At 31.7% G+C, this 26,670-nt stretch overlaps 1 protein-coding gene across 1 annotated transcript; it reads left to right on the top strand.

Moving 5' to 3' along the window:
* The first annotated feature begins 5,965 nt into the window (after positions 1–5,965).
* On the top strand, positions 5,966–26,084 carry LOC127704381 (glutamine amidotransferase-like class 1 domain-containing protein 1). Its single transcript, XM_052208416.1, has 8 exons — positions 5,966–6,043; positions 11,783–11,859; positions 12,866–12,971; positions 16,272–16,379; positions 19,659–19,753; positions 20,096–20,189; positions 21,986–22,097; positions 25,071–26,084. The coding sequence occupies exons 1-8, from the start codon at positions 5,992–5,994 to the stop codon at positions 25,096–25,098; spliced, it is 672 nt and encodes a 223-aa protein (XP_052064376.1). The 5' UTR covers positions 5,966–5,991; the 3' UTR covers positions 25,099–26,084.
* Positions 26,085–26,670: the final 586 nt, after the last annotated feature.

Raw genomic sequence — 26,670 nt, 5'->3', positions numbered from 1 at the left:
GACGGTAAACCAGATATATGCGAGATTCCCTCACGTGATAAAGGAAGAAAGATCATTCACAATTTGTCTTACATTTGTTTTTCTCTCTTTTAATTAAATAAAAAAAAAAAACTTTCGAATGTTGAGTTCATAAGATAAAAATATTCCCTGTGGAACACTCCCCCCCCCCCTTTCTTTTTTTGGTGCTCTCCAATTTCAACCCCCAAATAAGGCTTTCCAATCTAATTAAAATTAAAATCTTGCTTTCTAACCAATCTATTCATGTACCGGACCGGGAACTTTCTTTATTTAATAAGAAAATCTACAGTGCCGTTATATAAATGCATGTTGTCTGCTTGGAGTCCCCGCCCGAAAAGAAAGAAATAGTTTTCTATCTGTTACATGCCAAGAAATCCTCGCTAAAAATTCCGGTGGACCTCTTACGGCACCTATTAGTAGTTAAAGATTTGATTTCATTCAACAAATTAATTTATGACCTGCAAGTACGTGTCGCTTAGAACACGGCCATATACCAAATGGTCAATATTAATCATCCATGTAATTTGCTCTATGGGATGTTTGCAAAATTTCAACGGAGGCAATTTCTTGGCATGACGAGACAGCATCTCAGCGATAAAAGAATATGTTTGAAAGAACTATGCACTTGGCTACCTTTTTTTCTTCAATTCGTTTTAAAACGTCTTGGCTTCTTCAACTTGAATAATATAAAATAAAACTATATATCAAACGAAAACTGGATAAAGTGAGAAACAAGTTTCTTTCATTAGTGAAAATTACTGCTTCATTGCTTATCTCAGAGTTCGAACCCTACACGTGGTAGCTTGGTTCGACTCCAATCTTAATTGACTAGGATTGACAGTTTCCTTGCCGAAGGTCAGTGGTTCTCTCCGGGCGTCCCAGCTTTCTACACACAAAAAAAGCTGGTCACCATGAAATAGAAAATAATGATAAAAGTGGCGTTAAAGACCAACAATGAATACATCAATCATTGTATATCTTAGACGTTTCAAACACATCTCGTAGTTTTTTTAAACACGAATCTATTTTTTTTAAATTGAATTTGACAATAGCAATTTTCCCGCATCGTATAATGGTGAATCCGGATAACACTGTAATATGTGCCGTTGGACATGAAAAAGCTTAACCTCTTATAATTTTGAATAACTAGGAGAATAGATGAATTTTAAAGCAGAACTATTTTAAATATTTGTCAGCTATTTTAAGGGAAAGCAATAAGTATTGAGCAGATAGTTAAGATTTCCGAGGATAAGGCAACATTAAAGGGACCTGTCTTTAAAGGTTGGTGTGTCCATCATATTACATATGTGGCAACCTTTTGTTAAAGGCTTAATACAAATTAAACTTTTAAAAGTTATTCAAGTTCCATTACTAACTTAATGTCGACACCTTATAATGTAGAATATCTATTTTAAACAGAAAAGGGTAATTTCTATGTCAAAAGATTGCAAAATTTCTGAGAATGAATAGAACAGTCCCTATTCGAATGCAGCATTCGCTAACTTAGTAGACATGTCTTTGACAAGCAATACTTTGAACCACTGACAGTGTCTTTAACGATCCCATGCGCAAAAATGACAAAATTAAAAAAACAGAGTATTGTCCCTGCTAAACTGAAGAGTGTAGGTTTCAGCTGGAGAGTTCCCGATGAAGACATTTTTTTTTTTTCAGTTAAAAAATTTGAGGTACACAGTCTACAAAATGAAACAAAAGTTGAAAATATGATGCTCGTCTTGGCGTATACTCAAAAATGTACTTATTTGGGACTGCTTAGACATGAAATGATGTCACAAGACACATGCGACCAGTCACGGCTTTTATAGAACGAGTTGCCCCTCAATCATACACCTTTGACACATAGTCCCACAATGCCCTAATGTTCTAAAGCATAATAAAAAATATCTTAAAAAAAATCCACTATAAAAGAAATAACATAACTAATAATTTTAAACATAAAATTTTATATGAAAAAAAACCCACAGATATTAAAGTTTACATTCATTACAAATGACAGGAACTATGTTTGTAGACAATCGATTACGAGCGACCAAACAGGTCATTTTTGAAAATCAGATCATTTCGTCTTTTTCTATTTAGTTCTTTGGGTCTCTTTTTTTGCTTTTTTTCCACTTTATTATTCATGACATGAAAGTTTAACCTTAACTTCATGTTCTAAAACATATACGTGAGCACTGTGCTTCAATGAAAAAATATGGGGTAAACGTCAATGAGACAGCCACCTAGTGACAGAAATAACCAAAAGACATGTGCTCAGTTTGACGGTAAACCAGATATATGCGAGATTCCCTCACGTGATAAAGGAAGAAAGATCATTCACAATTTGTCTTACATTTGTTTTTCTCTCTTTTAATTAAATAAAAAAAAAAAACTTTCGAATGTTGAGTTCATAAGATAAAAATATTCCCTGTGGAACACTCCCCCCCCCCCTTTCTTTTTTTGGTGCTCTCCAATTTCAACCCCCAAATAAGGCTTTCCAATCTAATTAAAATTAAAATCTTGCTTTCTAACCAATCTATTCATGTACCGGACCGGGAACTTTCTTTATTTAATAAGAAAATCTACAGTGCCGTTATATAAATGCATGTTGTCTGCTTGGAGTCCCCGCCCGAAAAGAAAGAAATAGTTTTCTATCTGTTACATGCCAAGAAATCCTCGCTAAAAATTCCGGTGGACCTCTTACGGCACCTATTAGTAGTTAAAGATTTGATTTCATTCAACAAATTAATTTATGACCTGCAAGTACGTGTCGCTTAGAACACGGCCATATACCAAATGGTCAATATTAATCATCCATGTAATTTGCTCTATGGGATGTTTGCAAAATTTCAACGGAGGCAATTTCTTGGCATGACGAGACAGCATCTCAGCGATAAAAGAATATGTTTGAAAGAACTATGCACTTGGCTACCTTTTTTTCTTCAATTCGTTTTAAAACGTCTTGGCTTCTTCAACTTGAATAATATAAAATAAAACTATATATCAAACGAAAACTGGATAAAGTGAGAAACAAGTTTCTTTCATTAGTGAAAATTACTGCTTCATTGCTTATCTCAGAGTTCGAACCCTACACGTGGTAGCTTGGTTCGACTCCAATCTTAATTGACTAGGATTGACAGTTTCCTTGCCGAAGGTCAGTGGTTCTCTCCGGGCGTCCCAGCTTTCTACACACAAAAAAAGCTGGTCACCATGAAATAGAAAATAATGATAAAAGTGGCGTTAAAGACCAACAATGAATACATCAATCATTGTATATCTTAGACGTTTCAAACACATCTCGTAGTTTTTTTAAACACGAATCTATTTTTTTTAAATTGAATTTGACAATAGCAATTTTCCCGCATCGTATAATGGTGAATCCGGATAACACTGTAATATGTGCCGTTGGACATGAAAAAGCTTAACCTCTTATAATTTTGAATAACTAGGAGAATAGATGAATTTTAAAGCAGAACTATTTTAAATATTTGTCAGCTATTTTAAGGGAAAGCAATAAGTATTGAGCAGATAGTTAAGATTTCCGAGGATAAGGCAACATTAAAGGGACCTGTCTTTAAAGGTTGGTGTGTCCATCATATTACATATGTGGCAACCTTTTGTTAAAGGCTTAATACAAATTAAACTTTTAAAAGTTATTCAAGTTCCATTACTAACTTAATGTCGACACCTTATAATGTAGAATATCTATTTTAAACAGAAAAGGGTAATTTCTATGTCAAAAGATTGCAAAATTTCTGAGAATGAATAGAACAGTCCCTATTCGAATGCAGCATTCGCTAACTTAGTAGACATGTCTTTGACAAGCAATACTTTGAACCACTGACAGTGTCTTTAACGATCCCATGCGCAAAAATGACAAAATTAAAAAAACAGAGTATTGTCCCTGCTAAACTGAAGAGTGTAGGTTTCAGCTGGAGAGTTCCCGATGAAGACATTTTTTTTTTTTCAGTTAAAAAATTTGAGGTACACAGTCTACAAAATGAAACAAAAGTTGAAAATATGATGCTCGTCTTGGCGTATACTCAAAAATGTACTTATTTGGGACTGCTTAGACATGAAATGATGTCACAAGACACATGCGACCAGTCACGGCTTTTATAGAACGAGTTGCCCCTCAATCATACACCTTTGACACATAGTCCCACAATGCCCTAATGTTCTAAAGCATAATAAAAAATATCTTAAAAAAAATCCACTATAAAAGAAATAACATAACTAATAATTTTAAACATAAAATTTTATATGAAAAAAAACCCACAGATATTAAAGTTTACATTCATTACAAATGACAGGAACTATGTTTGTAGACAATCGATTACGAGCGACCAAACAGGTCATTTTTGAAAATCAGATCATTTCGTCTTTTTCTATTTAGTTCTTTGGGTCTCTTTTTTTGCTTTTTTTCCACTTTATTATTCATGACATGAAAGTTTAACCTTAACTTCATGTTCTAAAACATATACGTGAGCACTGTGCTTCAATGAAAAAATATGGGGTAAACGTCAATGAGACAGCCACCTAGTGACAGAAATAACCAAAAGACATGTGCTCAGTTTGACGGTAAACCAGATATATGCGAGATTCCCTCACGTGATAAAGGAAGAAAGATCATTCACAATTTGTCTTACATTTGTTTTTCTCTCTTTTAATTAAATAAAAAAAAAAAACTTTCGAATGTTGAGTTCATAAGATAAAAATATTCCCTGTGGAACACTCCCCCCCCCCCTTTCTTTTTTTGGTGCTCTCCAATTTCAACCCCCAAATAAGGCTTTCCAATCTAATTAAAATTAAAATCTTGCTTTCTAACCAATCTATTCATGTACCGGACCGGGAACTTTCTTTATTTAATAAGAAAATCTACAGTGCCGTTATATAAATGCATGTTGTCTGCTTGGAGTCCCCGCCCGAAAAGAAAGAAATAGTCTAACTCCAAGATACTACATTCCTGCATCACGTGATTTTTGCCACGTGGAGCTTACATTAGAATGAATACCGAATATGGAAAGTGAAACTACAGTTCAAAACATAAAGTCCGAAGGCACATAGAAGAAAAAGAAGGATTTTTGTTTGCAAAGGGTGCCGGGGTAATCTTCTCTGTGTTCATAATATACACGAAATATTTGCCACTGCCCCTTGTCTGTTCTATAAATTGTAATCCTGAGTTTTCTATCTGTTACATGCCAAGAAATCCTCGCTAAAAATTCCGGTGGACCTCTTACGGCACCTATTAGTAGTTAAAGATTTGATTTCATTCAACAAATTAATTTATGACCTGCAAGTACGTGTCGCTTAGAACACGGCCATATACCAAATGGTCAATATTAATCATCCATGTAATTTGCTCTATGGGATGTTTGCAAAATTTCAACGGAGGCAATTTCTTGGCATGATTATAAGTACGTCTGAACCAGTGACAACTCTACGACAGATTTTATCCATCGGATCACCAGTGATGGTGATACAAGGCTGAAAACACATTCTGTATATATAATTAAATAACAGCCCAACATTGTTAAATCTGTAAATTTGCGGAAGCAAATTTTTTTGTTCTTCCCTGGCCGGGATATATATTACACTGGAAAAAATGTAACAGAATTTGTTCCTTAAAAAATAAATGGTATAGAATATTTGTTAAAAAAATAAATGGATCAAATATTGTGGCGTTGTTTATTACAAAATTACGATATATACGCCTGACGGTTGTATATTTTTCTGGTTAGTTATAGCTCCCGCTTTACTGTCTAAAAGGTTTTTTTTTTAATGTGCACGAACAAAAAAAATTAAGTACTGGCTCAATGATAGAGAGCCTAGATTAAGAAAAAAAGAAATGTTACTTTTGACTGTTATTCGAAGAACGTCCACAAGCGGTGCTCCTATAAAGGAGGGAGTTTTGTCATATTCGTACTCTTAATTTATGGTTGTTTTCCCCATACCATAGAGTCCCTTTTTTAGAGAATGTCAGCATCTCGAGTGAATTGTCTGCTAGTGCTTAGCTCTTCAAGTGAAGGTTATACAGCGGATTGATTCCGTTTCCTTATCATTGCACAAATAACATTTTTTTACATCATAACTTCATGATATGACAAATACATTGGAAGATGTTTTCCTTGTTGTGGGAACGCCCCTTTTCTCAATTTTAAGTTTGACTATTGGCAGTATTGGCATTGCCAATATTTGCCAATACTCAGTATTGCATCTGGGTCTGTTCAAACACGTTGCAGGACCAAGTAAATGGCACCAAATGCAACGGAACATAGCCTATAGGCGCTGAAATTATTTATCTAAAAGTCAAGGGACATGAGAGCAACACAAGTTGTTGAGGCTCTCTAGTCTAATAAATAAGCTTTATGTAGAGTCGGCAAAGTATACAAACAAAGACAACATAAGCTGTAATGAGCTTTTAGCCAACATACAAGACATTTATAACAATACGACACATAATAGTTATTCCTGGAATATCAGATCACAAAATTGTATACATCGAATCGAACTTAAAACCTAGAGTAGAAGGGCAAAAAAAAACACCTAGTATTCCCATCATCCTATACAACAAGGCAAACAATGATCAAATTAAAGAAAAGATAAATAACATAAATCTTAACAATATTGCAAAAATAGAAGAACTTATGTACAATGGTTCAACTTTGGGATAACTTCAAAACAATAGTATATTGAAAACCATGACCTTGGAAGAGTCTATTCCAACTAAAATGATAAATAACACAAAACAGAAACTACCATGGGTTAATAAAGAGATAAAATCACTTATTAGAAAAAGGAAAAAATTGTTCAAAAAAATGAAAACGGACTCTCACAATAAAAACAGTACAGGGAAACAAAAAAACTACTTCAGAAAGAGACAAGAAAAGCCTACTGGACTTATTTAGAAAACATTGTTTGCTATGACGAAAGCCCAGAAACTACACAAAAACAGGAAAATTTTTGGAATTACATCAGATCCATAAAAAAAGACAGTTCAGGAGTTGCACCGTTAAGCTCTGAGTGTATGCTGATTATGACACAAAACAAAAAGTTGAAATACTTAATAAACAATATCACTCTGTTTTTACACCCCGAAAATGACAATGAACAAATACCAACTCTTTCAGACAACTAACCATCTATGTCAGAAATACATGTAACATCAAATGGTATAGAAAAACTTTTAAAAAATCTTGATCCATCTTAAGCCACAGGCCCAGATGAAATTATTAAATACCAGCACGCATCCTAAAACAATTTGCTTCTAAATTTGCACCACATCTCACTTTCATTTTTAACACACCATTTTTGAAAGGAGATGTACCATCAGAATGGAGACAGGCAAATGTAATTCCTATTTTTAAAAAAAAGTGAAAAATACCTAGCCAGTAACTACAGGCCTGTCTCCCTAATGTGTTTATGCTGCAAACTGCTAGAACACATTGTAGTAAGTAACATACTAAAACATCTGGACACAAATAACATACTAGTGGACAATCAACATGGCTTTAGAGCAAAAAGCAGCTGTGAAACACAACTTCTTACATTAAGTCATGAACTACTCAGTAACCTTCATTAATGGCATACAAACAGACCTTATAATTTTAGACTTCTCCAAGGCATTTGACATGGTGCCTCACAAAAAATCATTAAGGAAGATGGATAATTATGGCATAAGGGGAAATACCTGGAATTGGGTATCAGCCTTCCTTAATAACAGAATGCAACAGGTTGTCCTAGATGGGGAGGTATCTAGTCAAATGCCTGTGGTCAGTGGGGTGCCTCAAGGCTCAGTCTTGGGTTCTCTTCTTTTCCTGATTTTCATAAATGACCTTCCTGCAACAGTTACATCAAAAACATGCTTGTTTGCAGATGACTGTATTTTATACAGAACAATTAAAAATCAGCAAGATTGTAACATCCTACAAAATCACTTAGACTGCCTAGCCAAATGGGAACAAACTTTGGGTATGCAATTTCACCCAGAAAAATGCAATTCCCTCATTGTAACACGATCACAGTCACTATACAAACATAACTATGTACATGATGTACTTAAAGGCCACATTTTAGAATCCGTCAACACAGCAAGATATCTTGGTATCACCTTATGCAACAACATGTCATGGGATACTCATATAAACAACATCACAGCTAAAGCGATTAAGATTTTGGGCTTTTAAAAAAAGAAACCTAAAAATAAACCAAGAAGAAACAAAAAGTTTGGCTTATAAATCTATGGTACATTCTAACCTAGAATACTGCTCTTCAGTTTGGTCTCCTAACACCCAAAAACAAAAAAACAACATTGAAAAAGTACAGAGAAGGGCAGCACGTTATGTCACCAACAGGTACCATAACACCAGTAGTGTCACTTCCATGATTGACCATCTAAAATGGAAGTCACTAGAAACTCATAGAAACATCAATCGAGTAACAATGATGTATAAAATTACACACCACCTTATAGCAGTAGATCTAAACCTTTACCTTTCACCACAGCCAGTCAAAAACACCAGGATTACTTTAAGTACAGCTTTTTCCCATACACAGTTGTACTCTCGAATTCACTTCCACAAAACAACATCAGCGTCAACTCTTTGGATCAGTTTAAAATACTAATCCAAAGTCAGTACATGTATATTTAAATATCTACCCTGTTTGTAAATATATGTAAATGTGTTTATTTTTTATTTTTGCACAAAATTATTTTTGATTATTGCACTCTTTTAAAATTGTTATCTTTTAATAATATGTCTGTTTGTGATGCACCGACGTATAGTCATCAATGTGCTGATGGCTCGTCGTACGATGTAGATGTAATACACATGCAATAAATTACACAGCACAAATGAAGCACCAAAAGCATGGTGGTGATAAGCAGAATATAAGCATGATAAGCTAGGTATTAAAGCTAAAAGCATACTAGGTATTAAAAAGCTAATAGCATATAAATGTAAACTAGATATAAGAAGATGTGGTATGAGTGCCAACGAGACAACTCTCCATCTTAGTCACAATTTATAGAAATAAACCATTATACAGTCAGGGATATAACTCTATAGGGTTATTACAGAAAAATAACATACATTTGTTACTATGGACTAAAAAATCAAAGAACTGTGATAACTTATGTATGTTATATGTTTCAAAGGGACAATATACATCATTAGTTTAGTTAAAATGTTTAAAAGTTCTATTGATATTACTTTTGCCTATATGTATACTTAACTATTGAAAGATATAACAGTTCATAGTTTGCCAATTTTGCATAGTACACCTATATGTTATTACAGAAAAAATATGCCTGTAATAACTAAAGGGTGTTATCACAGCTTCTCTATATCACTTCAAAGCATTTGCTCAGACATACATCATGCTTAATTACAATGTATTTTAATTTATTGTAAGAAATAATGACCAGAGCATGTAATGAGGTTCTGCGCAAGTTTCTCAGTAATTCCCAAGTGTCTTATATAATAAGTTAAATTCCTTTAATAACTGAGCCTTGTTATCACAGCTAAGTTTATCCCTTAATAGCCTTGTCTCATTGATTTACCATGGTTAATCAAAAATGTATTAATTTAATTAAAAAATTAGTTATCAAGGCTATGCATTTAGTTTCTGCGCAAAGTCTCAAGTGATCCCTAGAGGCCACTATAAATGAAATAATTTTACAAATAACAAACATATGTTATTACAGATTTAGAAAATTTAAGGAATAAAGAGTAGACAACTCATGATCATGAAAGTATCTGTAATAACACACGCAAGTTATTTTCTGTAATAACCCTATAGAGTTATATCTCTGACTGTTATAGGTCAAAGTACGCTCTTCAACACAGAGCTTTGGCTCTCACCGCACAGTAAGCTATAAAGAGCCCCAAAAATTACTAGTGTAAAACCATTCAAACGGGAAAACCAACGGTCTAATCTATATAAAAAACGAGAAACACTTATGAACCACATCAACAAACGACAACTACTGAACATCAGATTCCTGACTTTAGGACAGGTGCAAACAATTGCAGCGGGTTTAAACGTTTTAATGGTACCAAACCTTCACCCTTATCTGAAACAATAGTGTAACATCACAACATAGAAAGACACACTATAAAATATGAATTGAAATGGCTTAACTCAATCAAAAGACATATTGACACAAGTGAACATACACTGAACGAATAAATTTGATCTATGATACAATGTAAATACAAAATCAATAAAATAAGGGATGAATAGTTAAAGTAAGAGTATTATACCGCTGTGAAATGTTAAACAATTTCAGAAAATCAACAATAACAAACAAAATCCGCCATAAACAATAATATAATTGGCATGATTAAAAGCTGGTAAAATGCTTAGCATAGCATAAAATATTTAAAAAAGGGTATGATCTACATGGTAAAAATTTTAGAATAATATATTAATTAATTATCTGCACAAACTGTGCACTTTCAATCATTTTCATTCCGTGACTTTAAAATATTTTGAACTGACTAAAATTAGCAATTTTTCTAAAATCATCAGGTAATTCATTCCATAAAACACCAGCTGTATATTTAAAAGAGTTCCTACCATAGGTTGATGTTCAAACCCTAGCTATATCTACATCATTAGAATATCTAAAATTATATTTACAATCTTTCAATAAAACTAAAACATGGTGGTGACAATTTATATAAAATTTTAAAACATTCAATAGCCATGTTATGTATACGTCCAATTTTCAGTGATGGAACCTTTGCTTGTAAAAGTAGTTTATCATATAAACTAGAATTGTCTTCATATATAAATCGTAAAGCCCTTTCCTGAATTTTCTCTAATTTAGTGGTATTATTTTTGTTGCAAAAATGCCATGCCAAAGGACAAAAATTTAAATTCGATAAAATGAATTTTTGGAAAATGATCAATGTATTTAATTTATTAAGGTAGCAGCCATTATGCGCTTTAAAACATTCAGTTGTTGAGATGCTTTACAACAAATATTTTTAATGTGGTGATTAAAATTAAGTTGATAGTCAATATCAATACCGAAAAGTTAGACAATCTCATCACAAGATATTTTTGCTGACTGTTTATTAAAAACAGGCTTCTTTGCAAATGTTTTATTTCCAACTGCAATGGCTTGCTGTCTTTGACTTTGTGCAAACAAGATCAACATATGAAATAATGTTCAATTACTAATACTTAATACTTTTCCTTAAAGTATAAAAATCAGAGATATAATTGTTTAATATATTTGCTAATGAGACAACTATTCACCAACTTAAACTTGGTTCACATGAAAATTGACATTTTCATTATGATCATGAAGATGTTCAACTTGTTATGAATTTATGCCAAATTATTTATTTGACCTAGTGTTCAGCCTCCCCTGGACATGGAAATGAAATAAATCAAGCAGGGCACAGTCATGTTATTACGAAATTGCATTCATTTTTTTTCTATGGATTATGATGATTAAATTTTGATAAATTTTGATAGATAAACTAACAGCCAATTGTAATACACACCTCAGAATGATTTACAGTTTGAGATATGGTCAAATGATGGTACGGTTTCCTGCTTATCACTTTAGATCAAATCCACTTCTGTGTGTCTCTTTTCATTTGATTGTATTGAAGTCTCTTTGATAATGATTGACACTCATAAAATTACCAACAGGACCATATCATGCCTATGGCGTGTAAAGTGTATATTTTATTTTTTATATATATCTTACTTGAATATTTTCAGTGTGTGTACTTGTATATTTTTATAGGTGTCTCCTCAGAATCATTTAGACAGGCTTATAACTTGGCCAGCTCCAACTTCAATATCCAGGTAGCATCACCTAATGTGAGTATATTTGGTATTAATGACCAGATAGTGGGTATAATGCTGTTTATTTTACCACTCCTACCACCTTTAAAATGAAAGTGCACTTTGACAGATCTAAGCCAAACATGTCTTGACTTTCATAATTTTAACCTAAAATGTCCATTCTAGCTTTAATAATTTCAGAATAAACATTATTAGTTAACTGTGATGTGCATCTCCAATTATTTAACTGTCATAATTTGTGAGCTCGTCTTGCGTTTTTTATTTGCTTATTTGTGCTTGAAATGTAGAAGGCAACATAAACTGATGAAATTGTCATGTGATTGTGGGTGTCAAATTAAAAGAAGTACTAAGTAGATATTAATGATTTATAATAAGTATATAAATTTTTATCATTTCAAAACCTTCAGCTGATAACAAACTAATGTATATTGTACATGTTGTAGTTAATACAGATAAGTTTATTTACATTACAAATGTCCTGTAGAAATTTGATAAAATAAATAAAATAAGAGCTGAACAGTCAAGGGTATAACTTAAATAAGTTATTAGAAAAAATAACATACATGTCGTTATTGTGGGCTAAAATATAAAAAAAAACTGTGATAACATATGTATGTTACATGTTTCAAAGTTGCAACACACATCATTTGTTTTGTTAAAATGTTTACAAATTCTATTGATATTATTATTGTCTTTAAGTATACTAAACTTTAGAAAGGTACAACAGTTCATAGTTTACCAATCATGCATAGTACACCTATGTTTTTACAGAAAAAATAAAGTTTCAAGAATTCTATAGTGCCCACCAAAAATTAAAATATTTATTATTATTTAACAAATAACAAAGGATAATGTTACTACAGATGAAGACAATTTTAGAAACAAAGAGTCGACAACTCATGAAATTAACTGTAATAACAACATGCATGTTATTTTCTCTAATAACTTATTTAAGTTATACCCTTGACTGCTGAGTACAATCCCTTAAATGTAGTGCATTCTTATCTTTGCTTCATTTCAGGGGAAGAATATAGAGTTTATTCAACAAGATGACAACAATAGAAGATGGTTTAATGAATTTAGAAGTAAATCGGTCTCCACACCAATAGGCTTAGAGACTATTGACCGTAAGAGAATTGTCATAAAGATAAGGTCAAATTTATTAAGACTTTACTCAATTAGATAAATTGTTAATCAAAACCACATACCAAAATTTTCACCTTACTGTGACAATTTACCTTGTTAAAATAACAAAAAAATACTGGATTCCTGTGCCACTGATAAATGTTGGGTAGAAAAAAATGCATTAAGTATCTTTAATGAGTTTTTGCTTTGAATAACTCTTAATTTGCAACTTTTATTATGACAAGAAGAACAAAAACGCATTCAAAGTTGTAAAAATATGAATGGGACCATGGGCAACAGAAATACATAAAAAGACAAGTAAAAAAACAAAACACCTAAAACCAAAGATTGAACAACAATAAAAACTGAGGAGGAAACAGGTGGTTTAAAAGGGTATTAAGCAGTCTCTGTTCAGGTACTGGCACCTGTTGTGTTGCTTTTTGGCAAATAAGTATCCAGTGAAGTTGTATCTCGTGGTAGTCAAATGAAAAAATAACTTATGTATCCATTTTGCCAAACTAGTATAGATTATTGTTTAGGGGCCAACTGCAACTGCCTCCCGGCGCAGGATTTTCTAGCTGCTTTGAAGACCCATTGGTGGTCTTGGGCTGTTTTCTACTTATTGTTTGGGTTGTAGCCTCTTTGACATATTCCCAGTTTCCATTCTCTATTTTTTGCCTGATTTGATACACTGGTACAAAATGTGTGGGGTAAATCTGCTTTACCTGCGGACAAACCTCTACTTTTGCCTATCTTGTCCATTTGTGGTACAGTAAAATAAATGTCTTTTGGTTATTTTTGTCATTGGGTTGCTGTCTCATTGACTTATAAGCAACATTTTCTTTATTCATACAATAAAAATCTTCACAGCCCCCTATCAACCAAATGCCCACTGACTTGAACAAGGAAATAAAAGAAGGCACATAATTTTGGATGAAGGGTCACAATATTTTTGCTACTTAAGGAAGTTAGTTAATAAGGTAGACACAGCTGTCGGTTTAATGATGATGCTCAAGAAAACCAAAACAAAATATTGTCTTTAAATACCAGTGTTACAGACCAAAAAAAAAAATTATCCATCCATTTCAAACACACTATTGTGTACACCATTAGATAGTATCTTTTTGAAAGAAATTATTTGGAAAACTATGGGAGATAACTCATTCTTTCCTTTTAATTTCTATTTTGTACCTGATATGTTACACAACATAAGTAGTATGTATTGAAACAGAAAAATGAAGATATCTTTATTTTCAATTCTAGGCCTTCCATTCAGGGCTTCCAAAATTATTTTTAGCCAGCCGGCCATTTTATATATTATCCCGATTTTAATCCTTTAAGACTAAATAAACAAAAGGCAATTATGGTATTCAGTTGCTGAGTTGGCCATCCCAATGATTGACATTAAAAAAAAAACGATATTAAACTTTCTTTGATTCAAATTCGAAGTTCTGACGTAAACTGTTAAATTGGCAGTGCATCATTCGAAGTGTGCAACATCAGCGTACTTATATCTGCCTTAGACTCTTTATTTGTGCAAAATAACGTTGTCAAAAACTTTACATTCGTTTAAATCTTATACCGGATGTTATCTTGACAATGGTAAAACATGGACCAGAGACGGATACGTAAATTCCGTGTACGTTTGCAAAGCATGAATGAGTGTACGTAGCTCTTTCTACGTTATTTCTTCAAGAAAATATTCGAAATAAACGTGAGATAAAGGTATCAATGAAAATTTAAGCATTTTTTGAAGAAATTAGGATGCATAATTAAATTTCACACCTGCGCACATGCGCACACGTGTACTAGTTCAAAGAGAGACATGTCTGTGGTTCAAACAACGTGGTTATGACGATTTTTCATTTTCACCTTTTTAATTTTTTCATCAAATCATATTTGTAAACGTATTTCTGATATTTTAAATCTTTTTGACTAGTTAATTAGATGCAAACCGCTGAAATGTAAGAAAATAACTTTGAATAGACGGATCAATGTCCGGTTCAAAATAGTTTACCTGTCACCTGAACAGGTAAATTTCAGCTGTTCGACAACTAATTAGCCTTGATTAAAATAAGAAGGTATTAAAGTAGGGGTTGTTTTGATAGTACTCAATGATCATGTCACTTTTATGACCACAAATGTGTGGCTGTTAAAGACAAAAGGTTGGGTCAAAAAGATCGCGAAATTATGTTAAAATGACCGTCTCTTAAGAAAGCCTTGAAAACTTAAAAGTAGATGACCGTTTCATACTTTGCCCAGCCGGACTTTTACCAGACATTATACAAATGTCCGGAATATATGACCGTTTTGGAAGCCTTGCTTCCATTCAAACAATTCAAAAAATATCAATTTACACATATTTTTAAACACTACATACATCATTTTGTGTTTTTCTGATATTAATTAATGATCCCTGACTAAACTGATTTGGTCATTGTTCAATATATAAAAAAAAACAACAACACTAAGACCTTGATTGTTGTAAGGTATATACTATTGATTCATTTATTTTCTTAGGTCTTAATTTTTTGTGAATTTAGGAAAATTGTAATTTCGCACGTGGGTATTTGATTTCGTGGTTTTCCCAAAGTCTGCATAAAAGCCATTAGAAAACTTGTATTTGGTTAAATAAGCATTTAAATTTGTGCTTTACCTTTACCCATGAAATCTGCATAAATTGATATCCCACGAATAATAATGAATCCAAAGTTGTATTTTATATTACATGCCAATTGACGCAATAGCAAAGCACCGGTTAAACAGCCATAACAGATGACCATCATCGTCTTTCACATTTAGAACTTAGGTCAGAGACAAATTGATTTTGTTTGTATGACTGTGTAATATAAATGAACAAAAAAATGTTCTACAAATAAACCACTTTCGAGTTCGTTGCATTTCAGTCAAAAACATTGGTTTTAGTGAATATCATTTGTGTGTTTAAGGGCATTGTCACTTCCTTCCCATGTTGAGCAAGTGGTTGGAAAAATATGATGCTATATTGCATGAATTATTCAGCAAATTAAATTCTTATAATTGATAATCAATACTGCTGTCATTAGGAATTTGTGATTAAGTTCCTACGCAAGAAAAATTATATTTAGTTTATCCTGTATAATAACGATCACAAAGACGCTTGATGAACTTTAACAGTGCAGGGATACAGGCGGGCCCTCTATCTGGTAAATGATGTCATAAAGGTGCGCATAACTGATGAACTAGCTTTTCTGGTGAATGACATTACTCGAAAGTGGTCAATTACATTCATTCCCTTATGCACTCTTTATTTTATCTTCCAGCGAACAGATATTCAGCATTATTGATACCTGCTGCTCCTGGTGCTTTACATGATTTAACAAACAATGAAGACTTAGCTGTCATTATTAGACATTTTGTTAAAGAGAAAAGTAAGGAACGGTTCTGAAAATGTAACATTAACCAATTAAGATATGGTTTCAATATTTGTTAAATATCTTATTTTTTTTCTAGATTTTTTTTTTATTGCATTTGCACTGGAGATTTTAATATTTAAAGCCTTGCTATGTACATGATATAAAATATGCCCCTTTCTGCTATAGAGTTGACACTTTAAATTGACCTTTCACTTTGAAATACATCTTGACAGATTCAGGCAAGTTTTTCAATTGTGTTGTCTTCATATTTAGTGAAGGTCGGTGGTTTTCTCCGGGCACTCCGGCTTCCTCCACCAATAAAAACTGGCCGCATAGAAATAGCCCAAAAGCGGTGCTTAAAAGTGGCGTTAAAACACCAAAATCAAAATCAAATCATATGTAGTGAAGTATTTGGTTTAAAGAGAAATGAATTGTTAACTGTATAAAATTGTTACAGAAATAAAACTAGAGGCTCTCAAGAGCCTGTGTCGCTCACCTGTATTTACTGATGCTTTGGAAATCATGTAAAATAAGGTTAAAATCATAATTAATAATACAGTAGACTCCACCTAATCGGATATCGGCTAAACGAATATATCGGCTATTGTAATATTATTTCAAAACACCAAACCCTTCCCTATATGTTTAATGTTAATTTTATCGTGTAATCGAATATCGGATATAAGAATATATCGGCAAATCGGATAAGAATATTCAGGTCATTTTGTTCAAAACCATGCACAATCGGATATTTTCAATGTTTTTCTGACAGGAAATGGACCCGGAAGTTACGAATTTACAATCTTGCAGACAAGAAGATTTTGTTTTTTCTTAAATAAAAGGAACTATTTCTTAATAAATTGTTGTCTTTAATCATTGTATTCCTTTGTCATGTGAATAAGATGCCCTTTTACTTCAAATGGTTTGAATTTATTTATAAAATATGCAAGACTCAGTTGACAAGTTGACGTTGCTGAGAATTTTGATTAAACACTAAATGTTCACAGAATCAGAAATATAATCTAAACTGAATGTACCTCCTTCTGAATAATTTATTGCAATATAAATATAAATCCCTTTTGACAAGAGAAATCTGACTTTTGTCAGATATATTTTTTTCACATGTGCATAAGTAACCACATGTCATGGACGCCATTTTGGATGTTTACAAATTTGTGAGGAAGCCTCTAGAACTATGACCTAAATATAAATAGTCTTCAGAAACCGTAAACTTTATGCAATAATATTTTATCAATCATGATTATTTTCAAAAATTTATTTAAATTTGATTATTTAAAGAAATAAAATTATAACAAATACGATTTTAGTTTGAAGATTCTACACAGACATGCTTAGATCTATTTATAGCCAAATTAGTTTACCTGTGTGATAATGTAAATAATGGATATTAATTTGCTTACAAAACAAATAAAGACAAACTATGGATGGTAGATAATAATTCACATAAATATTTCAGGACATTTGATTTATTTTAATAAATAAAGGATTTAAAAACTGCAAACAAATTTAATCATTACATAATCAGCTGATAATTTTTTACACAAACATCGTGGTGATGTAACTGATAAAAATCACTCCATCAATCCTCCAGCCCTTTCACATATTTAGCAATTGTCAGTGTTAGTAACATCTCAGGATTATACCTACTCATTATTGCAGAATATTTAATGAATATACATTCATCGTCTAATTGAATATATCGGGTAATCGGATATTTTTAGCTGACATTTTGGGTATCCGATTTGCCGGAGTCTACTGTATTAGATATTAGATATTATAATGATATCTAAGATAATAACAAAAAACTGCAAAATTTTTGTAAAATTACTAACTCAGGGGCAGCAACCTAACAACAGGTTGTCGGATTCGTCTGAAAATTTCAGGGGAGATAAATCTGAATCTGATGAACATTTTTGCCACCTGTCAGATTTGCTCTAAATGCTTTAGTTTCAGAGATATAAACCAAAAACTGCATTTTACCCCTATGTTCTATTTTTAACCAAATTGACCATGATGGTTGGAAGGCGGGGTCATCGGACAAATTTTTTAAACTAGATACCCTAATAATGATTATGGCCAAGTATGGTTAAATTTGTCTCAGTAGTTTCAGAGAAGATTTTTGTAAAAGATTACAAAAAATTACAAAAAATTGTAAAAAATTGACTATTAAGGGCAATAACTCCTAAAGGGGTCGACTGACAATTTTGATCATGACAACTTATTTGTAGATCTTACTTTGCTGAACATTATGATGTTTACAGTTTATCTCTATCTATAATAATATTCAAAATAATAACCAAAAACTGCAAAATTTTCTTAAAATTACCAATTTAGTGACAGCAACCCAACAACAGGTTCTCCGATTCATCTGAAAATTTATGGGCAGATAGATCTTGACCTGATAAACAATTTTACCCCATGTCAGATTTGCTCTAAATGCTTTGGTTTCAGAGATATAAGCCAAAATCTACATTTTACCCCTATGTTCTATTTTTAGCCATGGCGGCCATCTTGGTTGGTTGACCGGATCACCAGACACATTTTTTAAACTAGATACCCCAATGATGATTGTGACCAGGTTTGGTTAAATTTGACCCAGTAGTTTCAGAGGAGAAGATTTTTGTAAAAGTTAACAGACGACGCCGGACGACGACGACGACGACGACGGACGACGGACGCAAAGTGATGAGAAAAGCTCACTTGGCCCTTCGGGCCAGGTGAGCTAAAAAAAGAGTTTATTGGAGATTTATTAAAATAAATTAGGAAATATGGATTAGCATTGTAAAAATTTTCAATGCATTGCCTAGGAAAAAAATCAAGAAGAGTTTAATAATATTAACGAAAATTTGAAAATATGAAGAGCAAAAATTCTTTAAACCTTGAAATTTTATGTATCACAATTAAGTCAGTTGAATTCTTAGTAGGCACTAACAGCTTATGACTTGTAGTAATTGGTTTTGTAAACCTTATACAGGTTGGTTATAATTCTTCCTTTATCAGGGTTTTAAAAGTGTAAGTCTTGTAAATTTGATTTTGGCTGGGTTGTTCAAAACTGGCTTATAGTATGGTGATGTTATGGGGATGGGTGGTTGTGTCGGCAGGCCAAACATTTGTACCTATTTTATGTAAATACTCAGAATACAGCATATATAATTAGTGCAACCTTGCCATTTGAGTCTTTGATCCATGTTTTTGTGATTAACTCCATCAAATATACTATTTTTAATACCTATTTTCTGATACAGCCTTTTATGAATCAAATTTTTTTTTCAGAATCAATATGTGCAATAGGATTGGGAGTAGCTGCTTTGTTTTGTGCAAAAGAAGAAAACAAACAATGGTCCTTTGAAGATTATAGTTTAACAGGGGTAATAAATTTTTTTCTTATTCGGAAACGATTACGTTTTATTTTGTGATACCTGAAATATTAGAGTCCTTTTTGATACTTTATTATGTGAATTCTTTCCTTGAATTTGATTCTTAATATGAATTTAGAGACAAGTTAGTGTTCACATATTTTATTTATGAATTTATCCTGTACAAAAAACGAAATAATACAAAAGAAAAAGTAACGAAAAGTAATTAAAGATTGTGATTAGGAAACAAGAGGAAAAAAGAATTAAAGAACTTTCAAAATCTGAATTATTTTAATATTTCATATTTAGTGTCACTAATCTGCTAATAGTATCTATAGTAATATATTGTTTCAGCCATCAGTATATGAACTAGCAAAAAGTGCTGATTTCTCATCATTACCACTTATAACAGAAGACACAATAAAAGACCTTGGTGGAAAGTACAACTGTAAGTTTTGTTGAACATCATGTAGCAAAGCTAGAAAAAATATACAATAGGTTACAGGTTAATGGAGAAAAAAAAGTATGTCATAAAGGATGTTAAGTTTATGCAAGTTCATTGCAACCAACATAGTTAACATAATTTAACAAAGGACAATGAGGGAGATAGATCGATACAAAGAATGCACAATAGAATTAATAAAGGGGATACAATTCATAATGGCTTATATTGGTTAACTTTAAGTGAGTTTGTATCAAAATACTCTTGCTTGTGATCAATTAACTTAATTAGAATGTATAGATTGTAGTAAGTTTGGTCATTTCAAAACTTATCATTTGACAGTTTCTTGAAGCACCAATTTAAATTTGCTTTAAAACTAATTGGTATATGAATGTGTTTATGAAAAATGTGAAAGTGAGAGGTTTTTGCTTGGGAAATTTGACCTGATAGGGCATAACTCGAAATGATTTGATAATTAAGGAACATGTAAATAGAAATATTGATTTCTAATCATTTACTTAATATCAGTCAATGAATTTATCACAAAAATTGTTAAAAGTGAGTTGAAGATTATTCTTTTCTCAATTTGACTTGTACAAACTATGCAGTGATTTAAATCATGGACAATCTGGAAATTTCTATTTCAAAGTCCAAATTACACATTATTTCGTAATTTTCAAAGTCATTTTATGTTGCATTATGGATGAATCCAATAAGTCTAACTTTATCGGACATTATATATTGTGCAAAATTAAACTAAATTTATAATACTCCCATCATAAAGATTCTTAAAATAATCCAATTGTTGTATTTTAAATCTTTTTCCATTGGCTTTAGTAGCATCATGGCAACCAAAGAGTTAATACATGTATAAACTCATTTCATGACATCGCAAGTATGAATTCCTACACTGACAAAACTGTAACTTGATGAAATTTTTTTCGAAACTAAGGTAGATAGGGTGTCTTCCTCCATCTTGGATTTTGAAATACCAGAAAACAATCGGTCTAGATCTTTAATAAAAGGTGCAAGTTTTGTGAGTAGTAGGTAATTCATGTGTAAGAATTTTCATTCCAATATAGAAAATGACCTATTTTATCATATTTATGGTTGTATTTTACAAAAAAACAGAATACTTTTGTTTGATTCTATTTTTTCAAACTTCGTCACATAAGGGGAGGCAACTCAAATGTAAGGGCAGATAATTCAGATAAAGTTACTTTTACAATAGAATGTGTTAGGAATTTACCTATTTTATTATGTAGCAAGAAAACGAGTCCCGTGACCTCATTTTTTCTTTTTCTTATCTGAAAGCATACTATTAGAGCTGTCTTCTCATATTTTATCTCAAAATTCTATGGTGTAGTTTTTGTTTTATGGCAGAAAATTGGGTTTCCATGCATAATCTATACAAAATCTGTCAATTTTGCACAACCTGTAGCGTGAAAATAAGCCCCGTGACCCATTTTTTTTATTATTTTTTTTTAAAAAGCATGATATAAACTACATTTTGGCAAATTATTAAAAAATTCTATGGATTATAATTTAGACACCCCATCTACCTTAACATCAATTTTAGTGCATTTTATTGGAACTATAAAGTTATATTTTACATAGAATTTATTGATTTGTGAACTCACAAACTTAACATAAAATCCTTCAGACTTTTTTTGTTAGCATGTGAGTGAAGTGGCCAAGCTAACACATCAAATCTCTTTTATTTTGATTATGATATTGTTTGATACTTGATAGAAGTCCATTACTTACAACATGATAAAGCAGTGAGTTTGACTTTATTGTAGGTAGTGACTGTGATGCAGTACATGTGATTATAGACCGACATCTTATTACAGGACAGAACGATCTCTCTACACTAACAGCAGTACAAAACTTAACATTAATGTGTGCTCAGAAGTAGGTATTCTGGGATCAAATGATTGGAAATTTTAAAGCTGCATAGAATCACTTATTTATCGCATGCTGTATATTCAGAAATTATTTCAAGGTTTTTATTATTGCAAATAATGGGAATTTACAGTTAGTATTGCAATATTAGTATGCAGCTTTTTCTGTAATAGTAATAATTATTATCACATTTTGGTCTGTCATGTTGAAATCGCAATAAGAAATGATCGCAATAAATCTGAATTTACAGTATATTGATCTGAAAGGTTGTTTTAGTTATACGTTTTTTATAAAAATATTTTTCATGTATTTTATTTTTGTCTGACAAAGGAAAAGATAGGGTATGGGAAAGAGATAGATAAGACCCTTTATGTTCAGTTTTATTTTTGTGTGACATAGCTATACTCTGTTTCAAATAATTATTATCTGAAAGAAAATTGTTTGTCCAATTGATTGAGGAAATTGTTGAACACATCTTATTTATTATAATTTAAAAACTTTTCCATTTAAACATTTGTGTTACATATTTACATGTGTTGTTTTAAAATGATACTAGTAGGAGGTTGGGAACAATCATTTCATTAGAAATTACCAATATATGCACCTCATAATTCGTTACTAAGGGCTGTTCTAGAAAAAAAGGTATATTAGGGTCTTTGAAAGTGCACTTTTAAAAAAAGCAACCAAAGATGCAATAGTATACCATATACTTAATGCTGCAATATGTTCTATACCCAACTATCAAAAGACATTTCTATTCCAATGACTTCAAAGACTGCATATAACTTTTTATTGAAAAGCCCATAATAACAGTATCTTTTTTAATACACTAACTTAAGTGTTGTTTATTGCACTGTATTTTTTTTTTTTTTAGCTTAGCAAACTTATATATACTATATGAGCTACATCCTATAGAAATCAACCTTATTCAAGCACCCATATACATGTTCTTGTATAAGACTTTGATTGATTTTAAAACATTTAAATACGAAATATAAAAAAATGAATTTTGATATGTTTTGTAGATTCTTATATCAACTGAATTTTCAAACACTTACAGACTTTGCATAGAATTTTTTTTTACCTGAAATAAGTTAACAGATGTATTTATATTCATTTTCATTAGGTTGTTTTCTATCTGACGCAGCTCATATATGGTATAATCTTGCTTAAAAAAAAGGATACCTATGCTTGGCAATGCGGCTCTTAGATGGACTATTTCTATGAACTTATTTGGTAAAAAAGGATTATCTTTTCTTGGCAATGATGCTTCTTTGTGGACTATTTCTCCTAAAATTGGTCTTTGAAACAAGAATATATTAAGGAGGTACATGCATAGTCCTTTATATTGTTGTATAACTGATTTCCTTTTGTGTGCAATAGATGCAATGAAAACAGAAACTCTATCTCTCATAAAGAATTATTTCTCACACACTTCCTAATCCTTGCTCCAAAGTATGGGTATACTATGGTTAACCTATGTCTTTCCATCCTGACTCGTGGAATATTTGTCACATTTCTCTTAGGAACTAAAATCAGAGCTTTATTAAATTAAGTATGAAGATTACCCCTTATCGACTTAAAAATTTAGTGACATTCTATGAAAATTACTTGTCTATGAGTTACTTTTCGCCAGTGTTCAGCAATGTTTTCTGTAACTCTTCATAACACAAATGTTCATTCACATTTTTTTTTAATAATCATACAACATATCTTATGCTTGGTCTCATTTTTACTTTGCTCCAAATGAATTTTGGCTCTGTGCAGTTCATTTACTATTACTTTTTTGTGTTCATTGTGCTCCTTCAACAGCAACCATATCTAATGAAGTCACAAAAGAGGTTACAGATCACTAAAAAGGAATGGCAGAGTTTGCCCTCAGTTATTATCTATAAATGTCATAACTGACAGGTGCAGATCCAGGATTTTGAAATAAGGGGACCTGGCAAACCAATGTTTGGAGTGATACTTGTAAAAAGTCTATGTATTTATCTAATATGAAGCTCCACAATTGGGAGCCGGGGATCCTTGCCCACCCTACCCCCCCCCCCCCAAAAAAAAAAAAAAACCAATCTGCTTCTGTTTGATACTTAGTTTGTTACTTGGTCCATGCAAAACAGTGTATCTCCCTTGTTGATAACATTTTAGAAAGCTTGGAATGTGTTGAAAAAAAATTCAAAGTTGTCAAGATTAGGGAAACAAGACGTCTGGGTATGTAAAATTAATATTTTACAAATTAAAACCTTCTACCCAATCAGCTATCAAAATCTGGCTTCAGATTACATCGATATTATACCTACTCATGGAACTTTTTTTGTACATGCAGTAGTCCAATCTGCTTACAACACATTTGTATGGCCATACTGACTGGATAAGAATATTGTTTCAATATTTATTTAATATTGAGTACAGTGTCTATCATTTCTTAAGAAGTTTAATTTATTAGATGTACTTTTAAAAGAGCAACCTATGGTTTTCAATGTAACAGTTGTATTAGCTTTTGTGTGTTGATGTACAGTGAATCTTGTTTTAAAAGACCAGACACAAGAACTGATGACTTTGGTTGTCTTAGACTTATTTTTGATTTATACAGACTACTTGTCTACAGAATAGTCAGTGTATGTGCTGAGGAAAAAGTTTTCTGTTGAGACAGGGTTCAGTTTTAACAGGTTTCACTGCATATTCATAGAATATCATAACACTAGATTAACTCATAAGTTTTACAATGTATTTGAGCTCTCTATATTAATATAAAATGCAACACCACATAAAGATTCAGTCATTATTGAACTTAAGAGAACATTTATTGTTAATATAATTTTGACATTTTCTAGAAAAAAAAAATTCAGCAAGAAAATTACATGAATATCAGTTTTAACTTTTGAGTTAACCGTTTCACTAATTAACATTTTATATATCAAATGTATCTCACTTACCACATTTACATATATATTTACATATTTACTAATTGACTTTTCACAGGCATGGTAGAACTTACACAGCACGATGAAGATTGGTGTTTGATGTATGCACAATTAATATTATCATTTCTGTTGCTATGCTCTGTGGCATTCTGCAGATAAATATTTAAATTTGACTTTTTTTGTCCTTGTGTAAATTGAAAATTGAAAAATAAACATCATATTTCAATATTGTAAACTATTTTAGGGATGATTTGCAAGTCTCAATTTTTATCCTTGTTGTTCAAGCTTTTTAGAAGGGAAAATATACTGTTTGCCTTAAATTTAACATTTTTGTTACGATATATACTTTGATGAAAGGAGATGTTTCTTTTTTAAATTGTGTAATCTTACATAATTCTCAAAAGTGATTAAGTTTATTATCTGTGATCTAAATACTCTTCCACCTCATCTTACATTTTATAATTAAATAAGGGTAAGATATAACCTATTGAGCTTAAAATACATATGCTTTCATAATTTGAAATGCTATTACAGCTGAAATGCGATTTCAGGAATTAATCAAAATAACAATAAATTGCATTACGTCAGTCAGTTAAACCTTATGTATATTAAACTTTGGAGACAAGCACAGTTATGATCATTTTTTTCTACGGTAAATTTCAACCAGATATGTTGTCAGAACAATGTACTGAGTCATTATCATGCATATTTTCCAAGTGTGCAATTAAGGTTCCATGGAGCTAACAATTTTAATATTTTTTATGAGTTTGCATATTTTTCATGTTTTTTGGACATATGTTTCTTTCCTTTTATTTTTTAAAGGTTTGAAAGTAATATAGAAATTGAATATGACTTCCAATACAAGTACATTAATGTGAAAACAAAGTCAGTGTTGACTTGCTATTCCTACTGAATCCCTTTATAGCTTAAACACTATGATTATAAATAGAATAATAACTTAAGGCTACTAAGTTATGTGTATGTTTCTGAATCCTTTATATTTGTTTCTAATGTATTATATAGTTAGGTGATGATTTAATATATATATTTAATAATAAAAAGTAATAGTATTGTTGCATCTCATTTTTCCCCCCTCATAACACGTTGCGGGGCACATGGAAATACTGAGCGTCCGTCCGTCTGTCTGTCCGTGTGTCCGTCCGGTCTTGTTAGCAATCTCACGAAAATCTCTAAAGACGAGTCGTTTACATTTCCCAAATGGCAAAAGTCGTAGGAATATTGTTTGTCGTCGATACGTATTTTAAAAATAAGTCAGTAGTCTATTAAGGTGGTACCCAACACCTTGACTAATATTAATTTGGCTCGTTTAATTTTCATAAAATTTTGACAAAATGTTTACTTTGACCCTCTGACAAAAACATAAAAATTTCAAAAAATTTGAACCAACCACTTTATCAGAAAAATTTCATTGGTTATATAGCAGTTTGACAAACACTAATTTTGATCATTGAGAAGCTTAATATTTCCTTAACAATACAACGTAATTAAAACGCTTAGCTGATTTTTACAGAGTTATCTCCCTGTAGTGTTAGGTACCACCTTAAGGGCATACGATACAGTTACAGGGGAGATAATGACGTTGCTAACGTAAATTGTTATTTTCGCGACGTCAAACTATGACTTATCGGGAAAAGATT

Source organism: Mytilus californianus, unplaced genomic scaffold, assembly GCF_021869535.1.
Source record: "Mytilus californianus isolate M0D057914Y unplaced genomic scaffold, xbMytCali1.0.p SCAF_6, whole genome shotgun sequence".
NCBI classification, from domain to species: Eukaryota; Metazoa; Mollusca; class Bivalvia; order Mytilida; family Mytilidae; genus Mytilus; species Mytilus californianus.
The sequence above is the reverse complement of the archived record's forward strand: the minus strand, read 5'-3'. Positions and strand labels throughout refer to the sequence as shown.